Raw genomic sequence first — 19481 nt, forward strand, 5'->3', positions numbered from 1 at the left:
TGGTGAATTCTGCAGCAGTAATTCAGAATTTCTCTTTTTAATGATTTAGAGGAAAAAGTAGATCAATGACAAAGGAGTTTCAATAGCATGCCAAAGTATACACAATTTGAATTAAACAACTCTTTAGGTATCTACAGAATTTGAGAATAAAAAGAGCCTGAAATAAGAAAGGAGTATGAACAGATTTAGAGTATTCTTTACTTTTTAGGGATAGGCAGGAAGGAAGGAAACAAGATGCAGCAACATGTGAGTGTTCTCACTGAATTGTGATCAGTCTATTTCCATCATTATAGGAACCATAATAACAACTGGATCAGACAGTCAAAAAGAAAAAAAAAAAAAGGAGGGGGGAAGTAGGATATTACAAGAGATAAATAACTAGGCTACAAATATGCTTATTGTACATTTGTTCCCTCATCTCAGAAAGAGCAAGCAGCTTTAGGCACATAAAGCTCTTACTCTGGCATGCCTAGGTCCTAGGGTATAATTCAGCAGCCAGGGATTTTTCTGGCTAAGCCCTGTTTTCTCTTGAAATGCTCTTGGCACTGAGGCTTGGAAGGAGAAACTGATAGATGTGGTTATTAGCTGTGCAGCAGACATGCCCAACAGATGTTCTCACAGGCAATCTCATCTGCTCCCAGAGAAACATGGGCTCAGCCTTAGTGCTCAACATCACTCTGAGATGCCTCTTACTGAGAAGTGGCACAGGACAAAACTGCTTGCAGCTTTGCACCACTATAGTCTTATTCATAACTACAGATGTCCCCATGAGATTTTATGGGGGAAAACACTGGGGAAAAAAGGCAGAATTTAGGAAAATCAGAGAAAATTTATATAGTGTCCATTACACTAACACTATGTATTTGCACTGTGCTAAAGAGAGACAACAGTAATTACACTGCACCCATCAAGTACCAGACTACTCCAGTTCAAACTGTGCTCCTTTCCTCACACCCGTGTTTTTTCTGCTCTCCTGATCACACCTAAGTCGTGGCAGCCTCTAAGTGTTACCAAATAACCTCAGGGAGCCTGACAAGGAGGAAGAAATTCAGCTGCCAAGAGCAAACCATGCAGGTAAGCCAACAGGCTGCCCCTCAGCTGCTGGTTTACACATTTGATTCGGTTCAGTATTTAACAAGATCCCAAAGCACCCACAGACTTAAATGTGGCCACCTATGTAAAAATACAACTGTCTTCCCAAAAACCCCAGCACTTCTTAACCTGGTGATTTATGAAGTCCTTGATGTGTGCAGAGAGAGGAAACCACATCTCATGCCCGCATGGTTTAGCAAACCACAAACTACCTAGGACAGAAAAAAAAACTTCGCAGGAGTATGGGCTACGAAGAACATTGATATCAAAAACAACAACAAAGAGGACGGTAGTAGACCAAACAAGAGAAACAAACATAAACATTCACAGATATCGCCCACCTGCGCTTCAACACACTTCAGCATTAGTTAAAAAGCTGGAAACCATGTGCAGGATATACAAACTAAAATCAAAACCTGAATAAAGCATGTCGAGACTACACACAAGCCCCCATGGTTTACTGCTGCTACAGTTGCCTGCACAGGTGGTTCACGGTAGCTGAAAAAGCGTTTTGTTAGCGCGAAAGGGCGAGGGAAAGGCTGGATAGCACGAGTGGGATCGGCCGGGAGCGCCTGCAGGGCGTGAGGCGAGGCAGCGATGCAGAGAGAGAGCAGCCGCTTTACCGGAACGTGGAGGCATCGAGGTGGCATTGGGGAAGGAGAAGGAGGGGCCGAGGAAACAGGTGCAAAAGAACGAATATGGAGATGAACGGTGGGAGTGGCTGGAAAGGGGGTGGAGGAGAAGAAAGTCCTGGAGGTTGAGAGGTGAGGGCTGGGAAGATTAGAAAGGATATGGCATGAGGGAGGGGCAGCGAAGGGACGACGAGGGCGGAGACCGGCGGCCGCAGTGTCTGTGAGGGCGGCCGTGAGGGGCGCGGGCCGCGGCGCCTTGGAGCGGGGTGGGACGGGAGCGCCCTCGGCCAATGAGGAGGATCCACGCTCCAGGAACCGGGGGGAGGCGAAGCGAGCCCGGGCCGCCCTCGGCCCCGCCCGGCACGGCCCGGGGCACGCCCGCTGCCCGCTCTCCGCGGCGGAGGCGCCGTGTGCCGGCCCGGGGCCGGAGGGAGCGGCGTGCACTGCGGTACCGCGGGTGGTGACTGCCGCTGGGTTTACTCACGGGCTGCCATGTTCTTCGTCTGTCTAGCTGCTGTCAACAAAAATAAGCTGTTGATGGAAGTCTTGGTCTCTCTAATCTATAATATCAGTTTTTCTACTCAACCGGACTTCTGGTCTTCTGAGACATCCTTTTTAAAATTATCCTAGTAAAGATTTCATGTCATAGGGTCTCAGAAGAACAATCCTGCTCACCGAAAGGAGGGAGGACGATGTTAAAACTACTGAGGCAACCTGAAGCAATCCTATTCCCCGTTGTGTAAATAGAATGGCTTTGTTCTACATAGTTTTCCCTGTTTTCATACATTATAATTTACGACAATTTTTTTAAGATAAATAATCCTAATTCTTATATTGAATATTATATTCAATATAAGAATATAATATATAATATTCACATATATATTCTTATATTGAATATATCTGTGACTTAGCTAATGTTTAAGATGCAATGATGCATTGCATATATACAGCATATAAATATATATTGCATAAATATATATTGCAGCAAATACAGCTGTTTCATTAAGCTCACAGGGAGCTCACAAGTCAGCTAAGAGCTGTGTTATGTTACAGCAAAGTACTTTGAAAGCTGTTGAAAAATGTTACCGTGTAATCTTCCTGGGTTTTTTGTCCTTTTTCTAAGAGTTTAAATTGTTAGGTGCAGACAGATAACCCACTTGAAGTTGTGTCTTTCATTCAGCAGAGATTTGCTGTACGCTGTTGATAGATTGTATGGTATCTGTGGGGAGGAAAAGAGCATTGCTCACTGAATTGAATTCCTGTCCAGATTAAAAATGTCAGGTTGTAATAAAACCTGATCTTTCATTACTTGGCCTATTTTTAGTAATTAGATCATGATTACAAAACAGAAATATTTTGATAATTCATTAAGTTACATAAAAACACTAATCCTTCCACATAATGTTCTTGAATTGTCTAAATATAGCACAAGGCCATGAGCAGACAAAGACACACTAGCATATGTTGTGACCTTCAGTATTTCTTTTATTTTAATGTTCTATTTTCTGTTCTTTGGAACACAGTTTTCCTGAAAAAAAACACATGACCATTAATAAACAGGTTTCTGAAAATTTCTTGGAACCTGTATTCACAAATATACTATATTTTACTGCTTTGCTACAAGCTTGCTCAGTCCTAGCATAAACTTATTATTGAAAAATATCTTAAAAAGTAGTCTTAAAAACATGTATGTTAGGAGGTATTTGGCCTTCTGCAGGGTTAGCTGGTTGAGAATGGTGTTAGCTGGCATAGTGGAGGGACAAGAACCATTTGCCTTGACAGACAGAAGACATTGCTATTTGTTAACTGCATTAAAGACTCTAAAGTCTTTCTCAGGGCTTGGGAGAGGTCTGGATAAGCCGTATGTGAGGTGATAGTGGTACTGGGATATTCATAAATAGTATGACGTGGTCTTGCTAGTATTTTATCCAAAAAATTCACAATGTTGTGACACATGTGGTGTTAGAATTATATACTAGTAGTATGCCTATAAGGTGATGCTTAGTCAGCAGAAATCAGCATATTTCCCCCAAGTTATTGGAAACTCTGTGTAGTATGCACATTTATCTGTTTGGGCTCTGTAAGTGTCGTGTAGACAGGTAGGATTATAAAAGAAAGGCCTTATGAAATCAGGCCTCACTCTGCTAAAATTGCCAAAGCTGGCCTGTCATTTCTTCTAAGTGCAGCTAACAAGCAATTTGCAAGTTCCCATGTGAAGCTATGTAGAGAATGAGAAGTTTCTTTAACAGCAATCTGTTCTGAGGATGAAAAACAAATACACCTGTGTGAATAAGATTTGTCTCATGGGAACCCACAAAGGAAAAATGTGAACATATCTAGAGAGAGAAAATTTGATAGACATATATATAATAATCCTTAGTAACCAATGAACTGAGTTTCACTGTATTGCTGACCAATTAGGTTGAACACAGTGCCTTCTGATATTTCCTATAAACATGAGCTTTGTGAATAAAGAATTGGCTTTCTGCATGAAGAAAATGGAGTCTTGGCTGATTTATTCCGACATATGGTGACCCTGAAAATGTGATCAAAGTGAGACAAACAGCCTGTCATGAAAGAAGGTGATGAAATGAGCCAAGCTGACCACAGGACTAGGTGGCAAAACAAGACTGAGAGACAGAATATAGTTAGAAACAGAATTTATATAGAATATAGATATAAAGTTATCAAAGGAAGATTGCAGCTGGCTGTGAGTATGGCTGAGGTGGTCACGAACAGCAGCCTGAAGCAAGATGAGACACAGCACACAAACACAACCATTGGCAGCATTGCTGGCTGCAGGATCAGCAGGAAAAGAAATTCAAGCAGCAAATGTACAAAGTAGCAAAAGGCTAAGGCTATAGTCAGCTGCAGAATCAGCACAGAACAAGCAAAGACAAGAGACAGCCTGTGAAGAGGAACCTGGGCAGTGAATGCAGGGACTGCAGATGGTGCGGAATGCATCGAAGCAAACACAACTTCCAGGAGGCAGTGTGCACCCTGTGAGGGCAAAATTGCAGTCAGAGAAGGCAAATGTGGTCCCCCCTCACATTTGTGGGGAGGATATGCAGCTGAAAAAGTCAGGGAAAGTGAGGCAGCCTAAGAGTGAATGGTTGTTCTGGTTTGAAAGACAAGTGTCTGCTAGGGAGGGCAGGAGCCTCCCTTGGAATGGAGAATGTAAAACCCCTCCCTCCAAATTATTAACTTTTGAAATTAAGGGGCTCTCAGGCAAAGATATGGGAATAGGAATAATAGTTCTTTACTAGCGTTAGAACCCTGGTTGCTGAGATTTTTAGACTTTCTGTGCTGACAAACAGACACCCAAGCGAACACTACATTTGACCTGAGGCCATGGAGAAGGCTTCCAAAATTCATGATAGAACTGGGATTATCAGTGTGTAGTTTGAATAGAAGTGTGTAATATCTCATGGTGGAAAACTTAGAGTTTAAGGTTATAGAATATAGTAATATATTTAAAGCAAGATGGAGGTTTTAGGGTGGAGGCTGGTCCTTCTTCTTTACCTTCTTCTTCATGGGTTTGGGCGGTATTGTGTAATTGGATAAAAAAGTCCGCATTGCAGAGCACAGGTGGTTAGTTATTGGGTTAAAAGTAAAAATAATTTAGGTGTCATTTCTTAATTGGTCAGTTTCTCCTCAAAAGACCTTGTAAAGAGAAAGATACATCTCCATTTTTACCTTGTGAGAGTTAAGTGCTGTAGGACTCCCAGCTTATGAGACTGTAATATAGATAAGAACTTACAAACATCTGAGTCCAAACAAGAAATACCATATAACAATTTAATCCTGACCTTGGCAGAAAAAAAGAAGCAAAAGAATCCACATTTAGTGGTGATCCCATGTGAGGAGGGCACCTATCAGGATTGGGACCTCCCTGAAGAAACAGAGATAATGAGCAGCTGGAAGGAAGCTGGAAAAATTGCCAGGGAAAAAAAAAAAGGAAGAAAAGGAACTCAGAAATCCCTAGAGGCTGTTGAAATGGTGGAACCAGGACGCATGACTGCTGGACAATCACTGAATGGGGGAACCGAGGAGGAAAAACTGACAGCAGAAGTCAGGTATGCTTCATGCTTCAGGATTATTGAGATATAATGGGAAATGTAATGTCCAGATTGCAAAGACACACAGGTTGAGATGTGCCAGAAAAAAAGGGATGTTTATACTAAACTAAAGACTCTGATAACATTAAATTCTTGATTGAAAAATTTACTACTTTGAGTAATTAAGAACTTCTCTGAACTCTGGGACTCTGTTGATATTCGGCTTTTTTATCTTCCTCCTAAGAGAGATAAGATTGCAGCTGTTTTCCTTCGAACATGCCGTGTAATTAATGACATTCTGTTAAAATGCAAAGCCATTAATCTTATCTCTGGAATTTTTCCTGGTTAACAGTAGGTGCCATCTTTGATCCCGACTGCTCACGCCACCTGCGGCCGCTTGTAACATTGCAGGGAGGGAGAGGGAAAAGCCCTGCTAGCTCCATGGTACTCGTACTACTGATATGGAGCCCACGGGTAACTCTCTCGACGCGAACCTGATGGCATCGGAAGTGGCGGTCCTGGGGAGGGCAGCAGCCCCCTTGAAGTTTGAGTAAACACTCGGGCGTCCAGGTCTTAAACCCAGAAGGCCGTACCAAGAGCTCTTACATCCTTACTGAGCTCTCTTTGGACAAAATGGCGGCGCCCTACAGGGAGTTGCCGTACAAGATGGCGGCCCCCGGTTGCAGAGCATGCGTAGTGTGGCAGACGCCATTTTTTAACCATCGAGACTGCCGACCTCCTCCTGCAGTGCCACCCCTGGTCACTTCTATTATTGCAAGTAAAAAGAGTTTTACACAGGAACACAAGCAGAAGAAACGGATTCACAGGATGTAGCTCAACTATATCCCGAGAAAGAACCAAATTTATTTCCTCCAAATACCAGAGGCTTTTTGAATTTTAAATCAAGTGTTCATTCAGAAAAAGCAACCCTGCAAAGCCAACCTACTGGAAGCCCAGAGGGCACGTTTACAGAAATAAGACAAGGGATATCTGAGCTGTTCATTTAATCTATGGACTGTCTCACACAAGCCATTGCCACAATGCAAACATATAAGCAAATATTGCTCAGAGCTCACAAGAAATATAATGCAACCTAATTAATACCCTAGATGTAAAACAGGAAACCACTATGCAAATCAGTGCCATTCTAAATATGATATAGATGTAAATCTATAATCTGTTATTAATAATACATGAATATTTAAAAAATGTTGTCTTAACTCCTTCAAACATTTGCTGCTAATATATTGATTGTATAATATGAACTCACTGATTTTTGTGATAAGCATTATTTATAAGGTATTGTTATAGTATTTACAGCTGGCCTTCATATGCTTTACCACCTCTTTGTGTGATCACGTACAAGACATGTCTCTTCAGGATCCTCCTTTTGTGTTTTCTAGCTGCTTATACATCTCCTTTATCCGGACTGCTAGTCTTGTGGCTTTCTTCAGTTATTATTACAGAAGCACTCCAGTAGAGAGTGCAGCTCTTCCCTTTTTTTTGGGTTTCGTGCTGGGTAATCAGTCTCTCATTCAGCTGTATTTCCTCCACCTTCACACTTTCAGTGCCCAGATCCAGACTTGTAATCCTGTCTGTGACCACTTTAAGATCTTTGAAGAAGAGGTTTGCTGTGTTCAAAGAATCTCTGTCCTGAAGGAAACTTTGGAGGGATTCAACTACTAGATAGTTTGATTCATTTTTGAAGCTAAGGTTTTTACTCATAAATGCTGTTCTTAAGAGCCTTGTTTAAAAATATGTCAAGACCCACCATTTAGAGTTTGGGCTATGACCAGGCCCTGGCTATACCTGGATGGGATGATTGATGACAAATTTATATGTTTTCTGCATCAAAATAAGATTCAAGTTGCTTTGTCTTGGCAATTTGACCTTATCAATATGACAGCTGAACCTACTTTTAAAGTGAGCTTGGAGAACCATTATTCGGACATGATTTTCCAATTCTCTACTATTCTCTACTATAATTTGTGTTTTATTAGCTATTGCAGACTCTGCAATGACAGTTCAGTGTTATAGTTCTTGCTAATCATATAATAAAGTGTTATTGATTGTGTGTATTATCTGATTAACTCCTAACTGCTGTCAGTTTCTTCTTCACTACATGCAGTGTTTTGCTCTCATTTTTCCTCATATCCATAACTAAAGAATGATTAGTAATGGCAACTTATGCTGTTATTTTACATGTCTCTATAAAATTTTGCAAAGGAGAATTAATCAATGTTTTGTTTCTCATATCAAGACCCATTCTTCACTTCCAGGATTTTAAGAAAACCCTCCAGTCCCTGGGGGGGGGCGGGGGGACACAACACATGACGGGGTGGGTTTGCTTGTATTTTAACAGGTACAGAGTCTAGGAGGATTTCAGTGAAGAATGTGAAAGTCTATGGAATACAAGAAAACACTGACCACTCCACAGGCAGATAGGAGGACACACGAATGTGGACTGTGGGGAGTTTCTGACATCATGTGTTTTGCCCACAGAAGATTGTGAACTTTGGGTTTTATATGCCAATGCAAAAAGTGTGGGAATTTTCGGTATGCGCCTAGTTAACAAAAGCGCAGTGTGGATCATGTTACAATTCAGAATTTCATAAGAGGTATAAGGCCATTGAAAATTTACTTACATTTGGCCTGTCCTAGAATGGAACTGGGAAAAGAAAAAAAAATAGAAAAAAATGGGTGCCCGTGAGTCAACCAAAAACCAATGTTTGGGTGATCTTGGACAATGCATCAGGCTTGGATACCATTTGTTTGTCTTATTCAATTACAGAAAAGCCATTTTCAACCTCCTTGGTCGGCTTGCCAGTAGACAATTGGCCAAGACCAGAAAATGTCTCTCCAGATTTTTCACAATTCATTATCAATCCCACTGAGGGATGGGGTGTCTGGACCAAATATCTCCCTGAGACACCATATTGATAGTGGAACCCTGGAAAAAGTTAAAGATAGAATCTAAAATGTTAGGCTTTGTGCTTTCCCAGATCAACTGCACCTGCGTAAGCAGTATGATAAATTATATAATTGTTAGATGTGATGATTGTTTAGTAATTAAATGTAATTATTATATAACCATAAGAAGAATAGTGAGAAACTATGTTGGAAATTCAGAGAGGGGCTAAATTTATGTATACAATAGAACAATATAAGTTTAATAATTAACATGAAAGTTATGTAACAATAGAGTATAAAACATGATCTTTTCGGATGTATGGTCGGAGTCAGATTTGGGTTGAATATACCCCGATTCCCAGAGCTCTTAATAAAAAGCACCGCGTATAATCGCTCCGTGATTATGTGTTTTTGAACGCTAACAATATGAATGTCAAGAATTGGAACTCTTTGGCTCAGAGAAAATGGATTTTTGCATAATATATAACTTTCCTGGGTCAAAACAAAGTAAAGACAAAATTACAAATGTCACTCCAAAACACTGTTGTACAAAAATGCAACATCTTGCTGTAATTTCACCTCAGAGTTGCACACAGCACCCAACTATATCCCTTTGAAGGTGCCGCAAGGGATCCTTCTCATTTGTGGAGATAAAGTTTGGCCTGCCATTCCATCAAATCATGAAGGTGGTCCACTGTAGCATTGAGAGATTTACTTTACTGACACCTAACATAAAAATGATAAAAAAGCACAAATGTAGGGAGAAGAGGTTCATCGATCAGTATAATCCTGACGGTGATGGTAACTTTAGGACTTGGGATTTTGGAAAGAGGTTTACAGCAGCTTTCTGCCTCAAGCTGCTTCAGGGGCAGCCTTGAAACAAATGAATTAACTATGTTGTTGGCTAAGTGTGACCGTGTTCACAGGGGTCTTAGGATGAGGGAAGAGATGAGGATTTCAGAAGGCTTGATTTATTATTTTATTATATATATTACATTAAAACTATACTAAAATAATAGAATAAAGGATTTCATCAGAAGGCTAGCTAAGAATAGAAAAAGAAAGAATGATAACAAAGGCTTGTGGCTTGGACTCTCTGTCCATGCCAGCTCACTATGATTGGTCATTAATTAGAAACAACTCTATGAGACCAATAACAGATGCACCTGTTGCATTCCACAGCAGCAGATAATCTTTGTTTACATTTTGTTTCTGAGGCCTCTCTGCTTCTCAGGAGGAAAAATCCTAAGGAAAGGATTTTTCATAAAAGATGTCTGTGACATATGACCCTTTTTATTTTAATTAAATTAAAAAGAAAAATGTTTGTAATTTTCTCTGCTGTGCCCATGCAGAGGAAAGAACAAACACTTGACAGGTTATCTGTTGCCAATCAAAACCTCATCAAATGCTGATGTGGAATGATCAGGGAAATTCTTCACCTGTAGAACATAAAATTCTATCATATCACTAAAACAATCCTACAAATAAGAAAATGCAAAAAACCATGCAAAGAAAGTTCATTGCTTCAAGTCCAAACAGCTGAGAAAGTCCGTGGACTGAAGATGTTCCTCTTTAATATTTCTGAAAGTCCCTTTTGGTCCTGAAACAGGCTTGCAGAATCCTGAAACAAAGAACTGCTGAAGAAAATCATCAACAGTTATCAAAAACTCATTGATAATCATCAAACAATTTTGAGACAACTTCTGGAATGTCTTGGCCACAGCCCTTTATTGAACAACTTGGACTTGGGCTGAGGCTAATTTTTGGCTCTTCAATGCTTTTGAGCTGCTAGCTCTTTCAACTCTTTTTATGTAATTTTTTTTTTTTTTTTTTTTTTTTTTATGTGGTGGCAATGCCACCTTTTATTTTGAAAACAATGGGGACAGGCTGGGGACAAGGACAGGGGGCAAAGATGGAGGACAGTGCCATCAAACTCTCTAAAACCTGGACCACAGCCCTGGGTGACAGAAGGGGTGATGTTCTCTGATCCCAGTGTGGCACCAGCCCTCTGTGGGGTGACAGAGGGCAGTGTAGGAGGATGACAGAGAGGTGACACTGAGGGGACAGTGGTGACACCTAAAACTTGAACTCCTTGTACTTCTTGGCCCCCCCATGGGCATCCTGGGGCTGCGCCTTCCGTTTCTTCTGCTTGGCGGTGTGCTCAGCCACCATGTCACTGAAGTCCTCCTTCTCCACCTGCGCCTGCTGCCGCCGCACGTGCTCCTCATACTTCTGAGTCATGGCTGTGGGGTCCAGCTCCAGCTCCTCAGGGGCCAGCGCCACCTCCACACTCTGTGCCTCTGTCACTGGTCCCTTATGCCCCACCACTGCAGACATGTCATAGATGTGAGTGGAGCCCATCATGGTCCTGCCCGTGGTCGCTGTGCTTTTTTCAGGGACCACTGTGAACAGCTGGGGGGTCTCACTCCCATCCATAGCCTCCTCTATTTTCTTCTTGCGGAGCTCGATCACCTCCGGCGTCTCCATCCTGGCTGGCACTGAGGAGAAACCCCCTGGGGTAATCAACCCACTGTCAGCAGGGGTGATGAACCCTGTCTGGTTGGGTTTCTCTTCATTGCTCTCCTCCTCCTCTTCCTCCTCCTCCTCAGATTCCTCATCCGATGGCTCCAGCTCTCCCCAGGGTGTGCGGTCAATCTCCTCCTCCTCCTTCATCAAGAACTTGGTGATGTTGGTGGCGAACACATCTCCATAAAGTGACTTCCCCGTCTCGTCCACGGGGGGCTTCCCCCATCCCCCAGCATGGTACCCAAAAGAGCACCCCTCAGGGATGGGGGCGTTGAGCCCCAGGATTTTGAGGTTGGGGTACGAGGGGGGCGGTCCGTAGCGCTGCATGGCAATCAGCCATGGGGGGGGCACCTTGTGGGCATTCGGCCCCATGGGCATGCCCAGCGCAATCCACAGCTCGTCCGAGAGGACACCCGGCTTCTTCTCCTTGAGCCGCGTCTCAAACTCCTTCCCCTCGTAGTAGAGGTCCCCGTGGATGGTCAGTTTGGGCTTGGTCTGCCACTTGAAGAAGGCATCATGGAGTTTCTGGTAGTCAATGTCGATCTTGCCCATCTTGGGTCGCACCTTCTCCCGCATCTTGGACTTCATAGCTTTCTGCTCCTCTTTCTCCTGCAGGGCCTCGCGCATTTCCTGGATGCCCGTGCGCTTGATGAACTCGGGCAGCTCAAAGGGTGGTTTCTCAATGCCCCTCTTGCCTTGCAGGTATTTCCTCTTGAAGCACCAGTGCCGTGGCACCGGTACCGAGTTCCGTGTGGCCTTCAGGTGCACCAGGAGCTTGGGGTCCTGCGCGGTGACATCGTGCATCTCTACCACGTCAGGGCGGGCCACCAGCTGTTTCAGCTCGGCCACTGTGAACCTGTTCATGTGCCGCAGCTTCTTCTTGGACAGCTTGGGTGCCTCCTGCTTCTTCTCCTGCTCGTCCTCAGAGCTGACCCCATCAGTGCCCCTGGTGCCATCCTTGGGTCCCTTTTTATGGGGAACCCCGTCACTCTCTGCCTGCTCTGCCCACTCTGGCTCTTTCTCCTTGTCCTTCCTCACCCTGTCTGTCAGCCTGAAAGCCTCGAAAATCCTCCTGAAGAACACGAAGTTAGGGTTGTTGATCTCAGGCTCCTCGGTTACGTACTCAATCTCCACCTCAGGGGCATCACAAGGGGTGGGCTCGGGGTCCACCCAGGGGCAGGTCAGGGTTGGGGGCTCCTCCCGGGGCCCTCCCTTCCCCTGCTTCTTCTTCTTGCGGTTGCGGCGCTTCTGGTTCCTCACCTTTTTGGATGTTCCTGTGTCCTCCTCAGCCTTGGAGGCCAATGCTGATGCCTGGAGCTCTGTCTCCATCTCATCCTCAGCTGAGACCCCCAGGACCGTCACCAGCTCCTCCTGGCGGCTCTGCTGGAGCTGCAGGATCTTCTCCAGCACCTGAGGGATCTTGGGGCCCACTCCGGAGTCCTGGGCCTCTCTGCTGTCGTTGCTGGGGAGCAGGGTAGACCCACGGGGCTGGGGGGCTCCTGTGGGCAGGGGGGCTCCCATGGGGCTGCCTTGGGGGGCCAGGGGGATCCTGGCATCAATGTGAGCGCCCTCGGGGGGAGCGTGTGGGGCTGGGGTAGTCAGCTTGGCCATTGCTGCCATCTTGTCTATCCCTGCCCCTGCGCCCAGCTCACGGCTCTCCTTTTCCTCCAAGAATATTTTCAGCAACTTTAAGTTCTTAACTAAGTCGTAAACCTTGAATGTGACCTGCAGCAGTTCTCTAAAGTTTAGAAATAATTAGCTCTTTAAAAAATATTTTACTGCTCAAGCAGACAAAGTCAGAATACAACCTGACACCCTGTTGGACAGGTTGTTGGTAGCAGTCCAAATAAACAGTGGCTGCAGTCCTCCTGGAGAGACAGATGGGGTTCTGTTGAAGCAGTGATCCTGTCAAAGGGTGTAGTGTTCCTTTGAAGGTCCAGTGGTGGTGTAGAAGGGTCTGGTCTTCCTCTGGGAATCCAGTGGAAAAAGGCTGCCTGAGGTGTTTGAAATCTCAGTTTATATGGAGGTAGGAATGCTTGGCTCCTCCCCCTGGGTGGAGCATTTCACAATGGGATGAGGTAATTTTATCACTCATGCTTTGAGACTCAATGGGCCATTAGCAGAAGATAACTCCTGGAGGGAGCGTGGGTTATGGGAGAGATAAAGAACACTGCTCCACCTGGTTTTGATGGTAATAACAAGACACACTTCTGGTTACATCTTGCATTGCAATCTAAGACAGCTAAATTTACTTTTCTACATTGTAAGATATATAGTTGTTTTCTTTTGAGAGATAGGACAACTCCAACTAAAAAAGCTGTGATGAAACACTGATAAACACATCTTTGTGGATAAAGACAGTACAGTGTGTTCACCCTTCATTTTGTCAAAGATTCTATTGCTTGTTACAATCTCTGCTGTTTTATGTTCCATAGATAATGCAGAAGGGTCAGTGATGATTCTACATTATGGCTGGTATTGATTGTAAGCTGTTTTAGTGTTTTCATTTGTTTCATTTTACTGTCATAGGTACATGACTGTTTAGAAAGGTGTTATCTCAACTTCTAAGACAGTTACCACTGATATGTTGATTACATGATGTGAATTTACTGATTTTATAATAGGCATTATCATAAGATGTTATTACTGTATTTATAGCCAGCTTCTTTTATGCTTTAACATCTTTTTGTGTAATTATCTACAGCAGCTTTGCTGCTGGCATTTTTTGTGCTTGGCTGGGTTTCCATTGAACCCAGCTGCTCCTTCCTGGTCGTGACAACACTTTCCTTCCATTTGACAAGAGAAGATCAGAAAAGTGAAGTAAGACAAATTTTTCCCACTTTCTTCCATCTGGTATAATTAAATACTTGAGAGAAAGCAGGGCTTATATATTCTTGATCCTGGGGAAGATATATGAATCTGTATACCAGTTCCCAACTTACTAGCATGCAATGTTCTGGCTGTGCTACTGTTATGTTGGTTATATGGTTAGGGTCCATGACAAAATCTAATTATTCTTCTCACTTATGTGTGACTTCTGTGTGATGCTTCCTGTGTTTGAACAGATTTGGGTGTTACAGGATAGACACAGTTAAAACTAAACAGCTGATAGCCAGCTATCATTCTGTCATGCTTTTAGGTAATTAGCATGCATATGTTGGGAGATTTCACAGAATATCAGCATAGTCTGAGTTGGAAGGGACCCAGAAGGATCATCAAGTCCAGCTTTTAAGGGATGGCCCATATGGAGATTCAACCCACAACCTTGGCATTATCAGCACCATGCTCCCACCAACTGATACCTCTGGAAGCCTTTGTATCAAAGCTCATTTAGGACTGAAAATTAAGAGATTCCAAAATGTCAGTTTAGCTGTTTATATTGCCAGGATATTTATATTTACAGAGTCATCTGACTCCTGTCTGCTCTGTTCTCATTCTTCTGCAACCAAGAACTTCCCGGGTGACCACAGGAGAGGGTCTGTGTAAGAATGCTGTAGTGGTGCTCAGCCAGACACCACGCCTGTTACAGGTGTTGGTAACATCACATTTACTATTTTTTTCTCCATGCAGACAGATCTTTCTGAAGATTTATTCATTTCAGCTTTTTCAGCTAAATGTGCTTTTTCTGTCTTCTAGTGATATGTGCTACTCTTATTTTTCCAGTTATATGAGAAAGAAACCATTTCTTACAGCCAAGGAAGTAAAGAGAAAGGTAATTTCAGTAATTTAATTTTGAACTCCTTATAAAAAAAATAAAGGGAAACGATGAGGGCAGATTTCTTTCATTGCAGAGACCAGTAGTTCAGGTGCTTCCCAGGAGGGTGGAAAAGGTGATTTCACTTTGTGCTTCTGACTGAAGGGCTGGAGCCAGTGGCTCCCATAGAACCTCTAACCACTGAGCCCTGGTAGCTCTGCACTGAATGCTTTTGCTGCTGCTGTCACTGCTGTTGTCCTCTAGTGGACATGATCTCTCTGCTGTTTGCACTTTTCAAACTGAAGCTGTCATCCCCCTGTCTGTCAGGTTCTCCACCTGATGATCTCAATTTCCTAGGGGTTTTTGGGCGAGCTTGTGGAATTTGCTGTTTTCCTTTGATACATTTTTAAATTGTGGTCTTTTGGCTTCTGATTTTTGTTTATTCGTTCCCCCCCCCCCCCCCCGACTCCTGCCAATAAAACCCCCCAAACATACATCTGACCTCCCAAACAGACCACGGTATGAAAGTTTTCTGCATTTGTAAGAAAATGTTTCTATGCCAGTGATCCAGGGGTTCCTCAGGGGCTAGAGAGATTTTCTGAGCTCAAGATAATTTCTAAACAACGTCAATTCAACATTTGCAAAATAATTTACTTTTACCTAGAGAAAAATAGGACAATTTAGGCTGACATGCATGAAAAATCTAATAATAGGGACATAAAACAGGACATGGCCACAAATTTGGACAAATAAAAATAGGACAATCTTTTCTTAGCATTTTCAGCAGTACAAAGACCATTAGCAGAATAAGAGCACTGTTATGCCCTGTTAACAGATACTGTGGTGCAACAAGCTTTCCGGTGAGAAGCTTCATGTTTAAGGTTGTAGTAAGATATTTCTTTTCAGTTTCTTTCTAGCTCTCTCTTCTATGCTTTTATGTGCAATAATACATTTTTTGCCTCTTCAATTTAGGTAGACTAACTATATCTGACTAATAGGTCAGCAAAGCAATGAAAAATTTAAAAATTGTTGTTTATTGATATGAGAAGGTTCTTAGAAAGAGTCCTGTCCTGTTATACTGCATGAACTCACTGAGAAAACTTAACATCAGACTGCATTGAGGTGTGTGACAGATTTCCCAGCATCCTAGCCCTACTGCCAGCAGGGAAATAACATGAAACTAGTATCTTAAACATGTATGGTGAAATAAAACGGCAGGAGATCTCTTCTCCTTTATAATGCCTTTATTAAAAGTGATCAGCTCAAGGTTGGGACGCTCAAGGGTCCTCCCCGGTCTTGCCATCGTCGCTGGCAGGAATGGCTTGGAGAAGGAGGAATGTGCAGCTTTGTCCTTTAGGGAGCAGAGCTGAAGAACCCATCCTCATGAGAAACCAAGGAGGTTAAACCCCATGCTACAGCTTCTGGGTTTTGCAGTCTCGGGGTCCTGGCCCCAGCTGAGGTCTCTGCTTAGGGCGAGGGGCAGCAAAGGGTCTCGGCGTCTCTGCAGGCTCTGTACTCTGTTCCGCGTGCCCAGACATCACTTTGATCTCTTAATTCTGTGTTGGCTCCTTGTTTTTGGGGCCTTTTGGTAAGTCTGGTGGGGGTCCTCTCTCGATGCATTCTGGGTCTGAGGTTATCTGCGTGTACTCCTTTGGCTCTTCCTGAGAAGGGCCATCAACCTGGCTTTAGGCAGGGCGGTACTGATACAAAAAGGGGAATTCTCAACAATAGAGGGTTAACGACCAACACTTAACAGGAGGTTATAATATGCAGCTAACAAAGAACTCTCCTGGCCTGCAATCAGCTCCCAACTCAACTTGTAACTCTGCAACCCTTTTTTTTAAAAAAAATGAGTAACTCTTTTGCTACTTATAACATATAGCTTGACTAGCACTTTTAAAATCACACTGGTATTTTAGAATAAATGCACTGTCTTTTTATTTGTTTTGCTTCAGGAATGTTATTCTCCAGTTTAGTACTCCTGCTAAAACCACACTGCTGCTTCCCCCTCACTCCCCTCTAATTGGAGGCACAAAAGGCAGGGCTCACAGGTTGAGATAAGAGCAATTTACTGGAAACAGCAATGAGATAAGAAAGCCGACAGTAAGAGCAACAATAATAGCAACAGAGGTATACAAAGGAGGGAGTGATTCACCTGCAGAAATGCTCACCATGGACTCCCCCTGCCGTGTTTACTCCACTGAAGGAAGGACAGTCCTGGTATTGAATAGTATCAGGATCCTGGCCATGTCCCCTCCCAGCTACTGCAAAAGATTAACCTGTCCTGGCTGAAACCAGGACACTCTTTAGTGCTGATTACTACTATAAATGCTGTGCTTGCCAGGGAGATAATATTTGAGTTGAAGCTAAGTTTCTTGTTTGTGGTGGAAAAATCAAAGCTTTCAAACTTGCACATTAAAGGTGAAGGGCACTGTGGGGTGCTGTGACTGTAAGAAAAAGAGGAAACTTCTCATAAATTACAGATAGACTTTACATCCTTTCGAATTGTGAAAAAGCTCTTTAAAAGTATTTATTAAATACAAGTTTTAAAGTAGCTGTTTCCTTCAGGGTGCACAATATGGAGGAGCAGTCAGCCAGTGGGATGTGGAGGTGAGGAGGCTGAGGGGTAAGGGTAGCCTTTCTCTCCTGTCACATCTGAGATCTGTAGCCTATCCCCCTGCTGTACTTAGCTCTCTCCTGATCAGATTTATCAGAAAAAACCCTTATCTTACCTGGTTGTAAACTTACAATTCATTCTGGTTTTATTATGTAGTGCTACATTCTGCCAGTATGCAAACCCACAAAAAGTTCAGTCTTTGCCTTTGAGAAATTCTATTTCAGGCATAAGATATAGTCTTGAAGAAATGAGGACAGAAACAAAAGAGGCGAGAGAGAATGTAGGAAGATAATTTTGATTTTCAGATCATTTGATTTTCTTCAAGATTTTGGCCATGGATGGGATTCATCTCAGTACATTTTACATTTAATCTCAGTACAGTTGCTTAAAATACAAGCATCTGTCTTAAACTAAGGAGCTGGGCTGCTCATGACCAAAGGAAAGCAGCAGATACCTCCAAAGGAGGATTTATCCCTCCCTCAAGAAGGTGGTGGGATGAACTCTCCCTGTCTTTCTCCATTGACATGAAGGAAGCCCAAGTGATTTGTTTAGATTGAGTACTTACTTTTCACACAGCAAGAATAGTGCCAGGCTCAAATAATTTCATTGCTTGAAAAATGTATTGAAATTTTGAAGTTGTGGCTCTACTCCTGCCCCTTCCCTCACTGCTGGTTGGTATCTGGGAAGGGAATACATGCTGCAGTGCTGACAATTCCCATCCTTTGTGTGAACTGAGGATATGCCTTGGGCCTAAGCAATGACAGCCCTCAGACCTGTGATGACTTGAAAAATCACACACCAGTGCTATCTACCCTCCAGCCAGCATGGGACGAGTGATGCATTATAAATCCAGATGCTTTACCAGTGCAGAGATTAAAGAAGCAAGAAAGAAGTTTCTTAATCCCTGCCTCAAGCAGTTTAAAACCTCCTTGCTTGGGGTCCTACATAAATCAGAGCAGAGGACTGGCTATATTCTGCAAATAAATCTTCCTTGATATTTACTTCTCACATAACTTCTCTGTAACAAATTCTGAATTCCCCATGAAATATGTTAATAAAATGTCAACCAGTTTATAATTTAGTAGCATAATAGTAATAATACTTTCTTCAGTTATATGTGTCTCTTCCAGGCAACATTTGATATATTGCTTACAGATAAAAAGTGAAATTAATATCTTAATATATCATTTAGTCTTTTTCCTAATACCAAAACCCACTAAGTGTAAACCATCTGTACAATAATTAATCATGCATAAGTGCAGACGAAATGCAGATTAAATCAACCTGAAAAAAGTCTCTCACAAGTAATTTTCACATGCATTTGAGGAAAATAATTTCAAAAAAATTAAGTATAAGAATTATTTCCACTTGAGTTAATAATTATAATAATGGCAGAGGACACTTAGTACAGAGCATTGCAATAGGATTAAAGAACACACCTTTCATTTTTTCCAAAAGAATAGGAAGAACCAAAAGAAAAGGCAGTGATTAATTTATAAAACATATTTTGCTCCTGTAGAAAACCTTCTGTTTAAGGATGTGTGATGATGCTTGACAGACTGTCATGAATTGAGCCTTACAAACAGTCAGAGAATTGATAACAAATATGTCAGCTCTAAAATTGTGTATCAAGGCAACCTGCCATTCTGAAAACTGGAATCACAGTGCCACGTGTTTCAACAGGCACCAGAGAACAGTGGCCAGTTCTGCACATGAGCTGTTGGACCCTATTTCAGAGCTGCTCCATCACCGTGTTGCCTGTGACTGTGCTGTACCCCACACAGCAGTGCAGTCCTGTGCTTGCTGCTGGGGACAGTTTACAGGCAAAACTTGTGCTGAAATGCAAAGCCATGACTCAAGTTGCCCTGTTGTCTTCAGCTTTAAATTGAGAAAAACATAGTGCTCACACTGAAGATCCAGAGTTTGAATTATTTCAGATTTGGCTCAGT

At 42.8% G+C, this 19481-nt stretch overlaps 1 protein-coding gene across 1 annotated transcript; it reads right to left on the reverse strand.

The window, feature by feature from the left end:
- Nucleotides 1-10760: 10760 nt before the first annotated feature.
- On the reverse strand, nucleotides 10761-12841 carry SF3B2 (splicing factor 3b subunit 2). The gene has a single exon (XM_058023304.1). The coding sequence runs from the start codon at nucleotides 12839-12841 to the stop codon at nucleotides 10772-10774; it is 2070 nt and encodes a 689-aa protein (XP_057879287.1). The 3' UTR covers nucleotides 10761-10771.
- Between the last annotated feature and the right edge of the window lie 6640 nt (nucleotides 12842-19481).

This window comes from Melospiza georgiana, chromosome 4, assembly GCF_028018845.1.
Source record: "Melospiza georgiana isolate bMelGeo1 chromosome 4, bMelGeo1.pri, whole genome shotgun sequence".
In the NCBI taxonomy this organism is placed as follows: domain Eukaryota; kingdom Metazoa; phylum Chordata; class Aves; order Passeriformes; family Passerellidae; genus Melospiza; species Melospiza georgiana.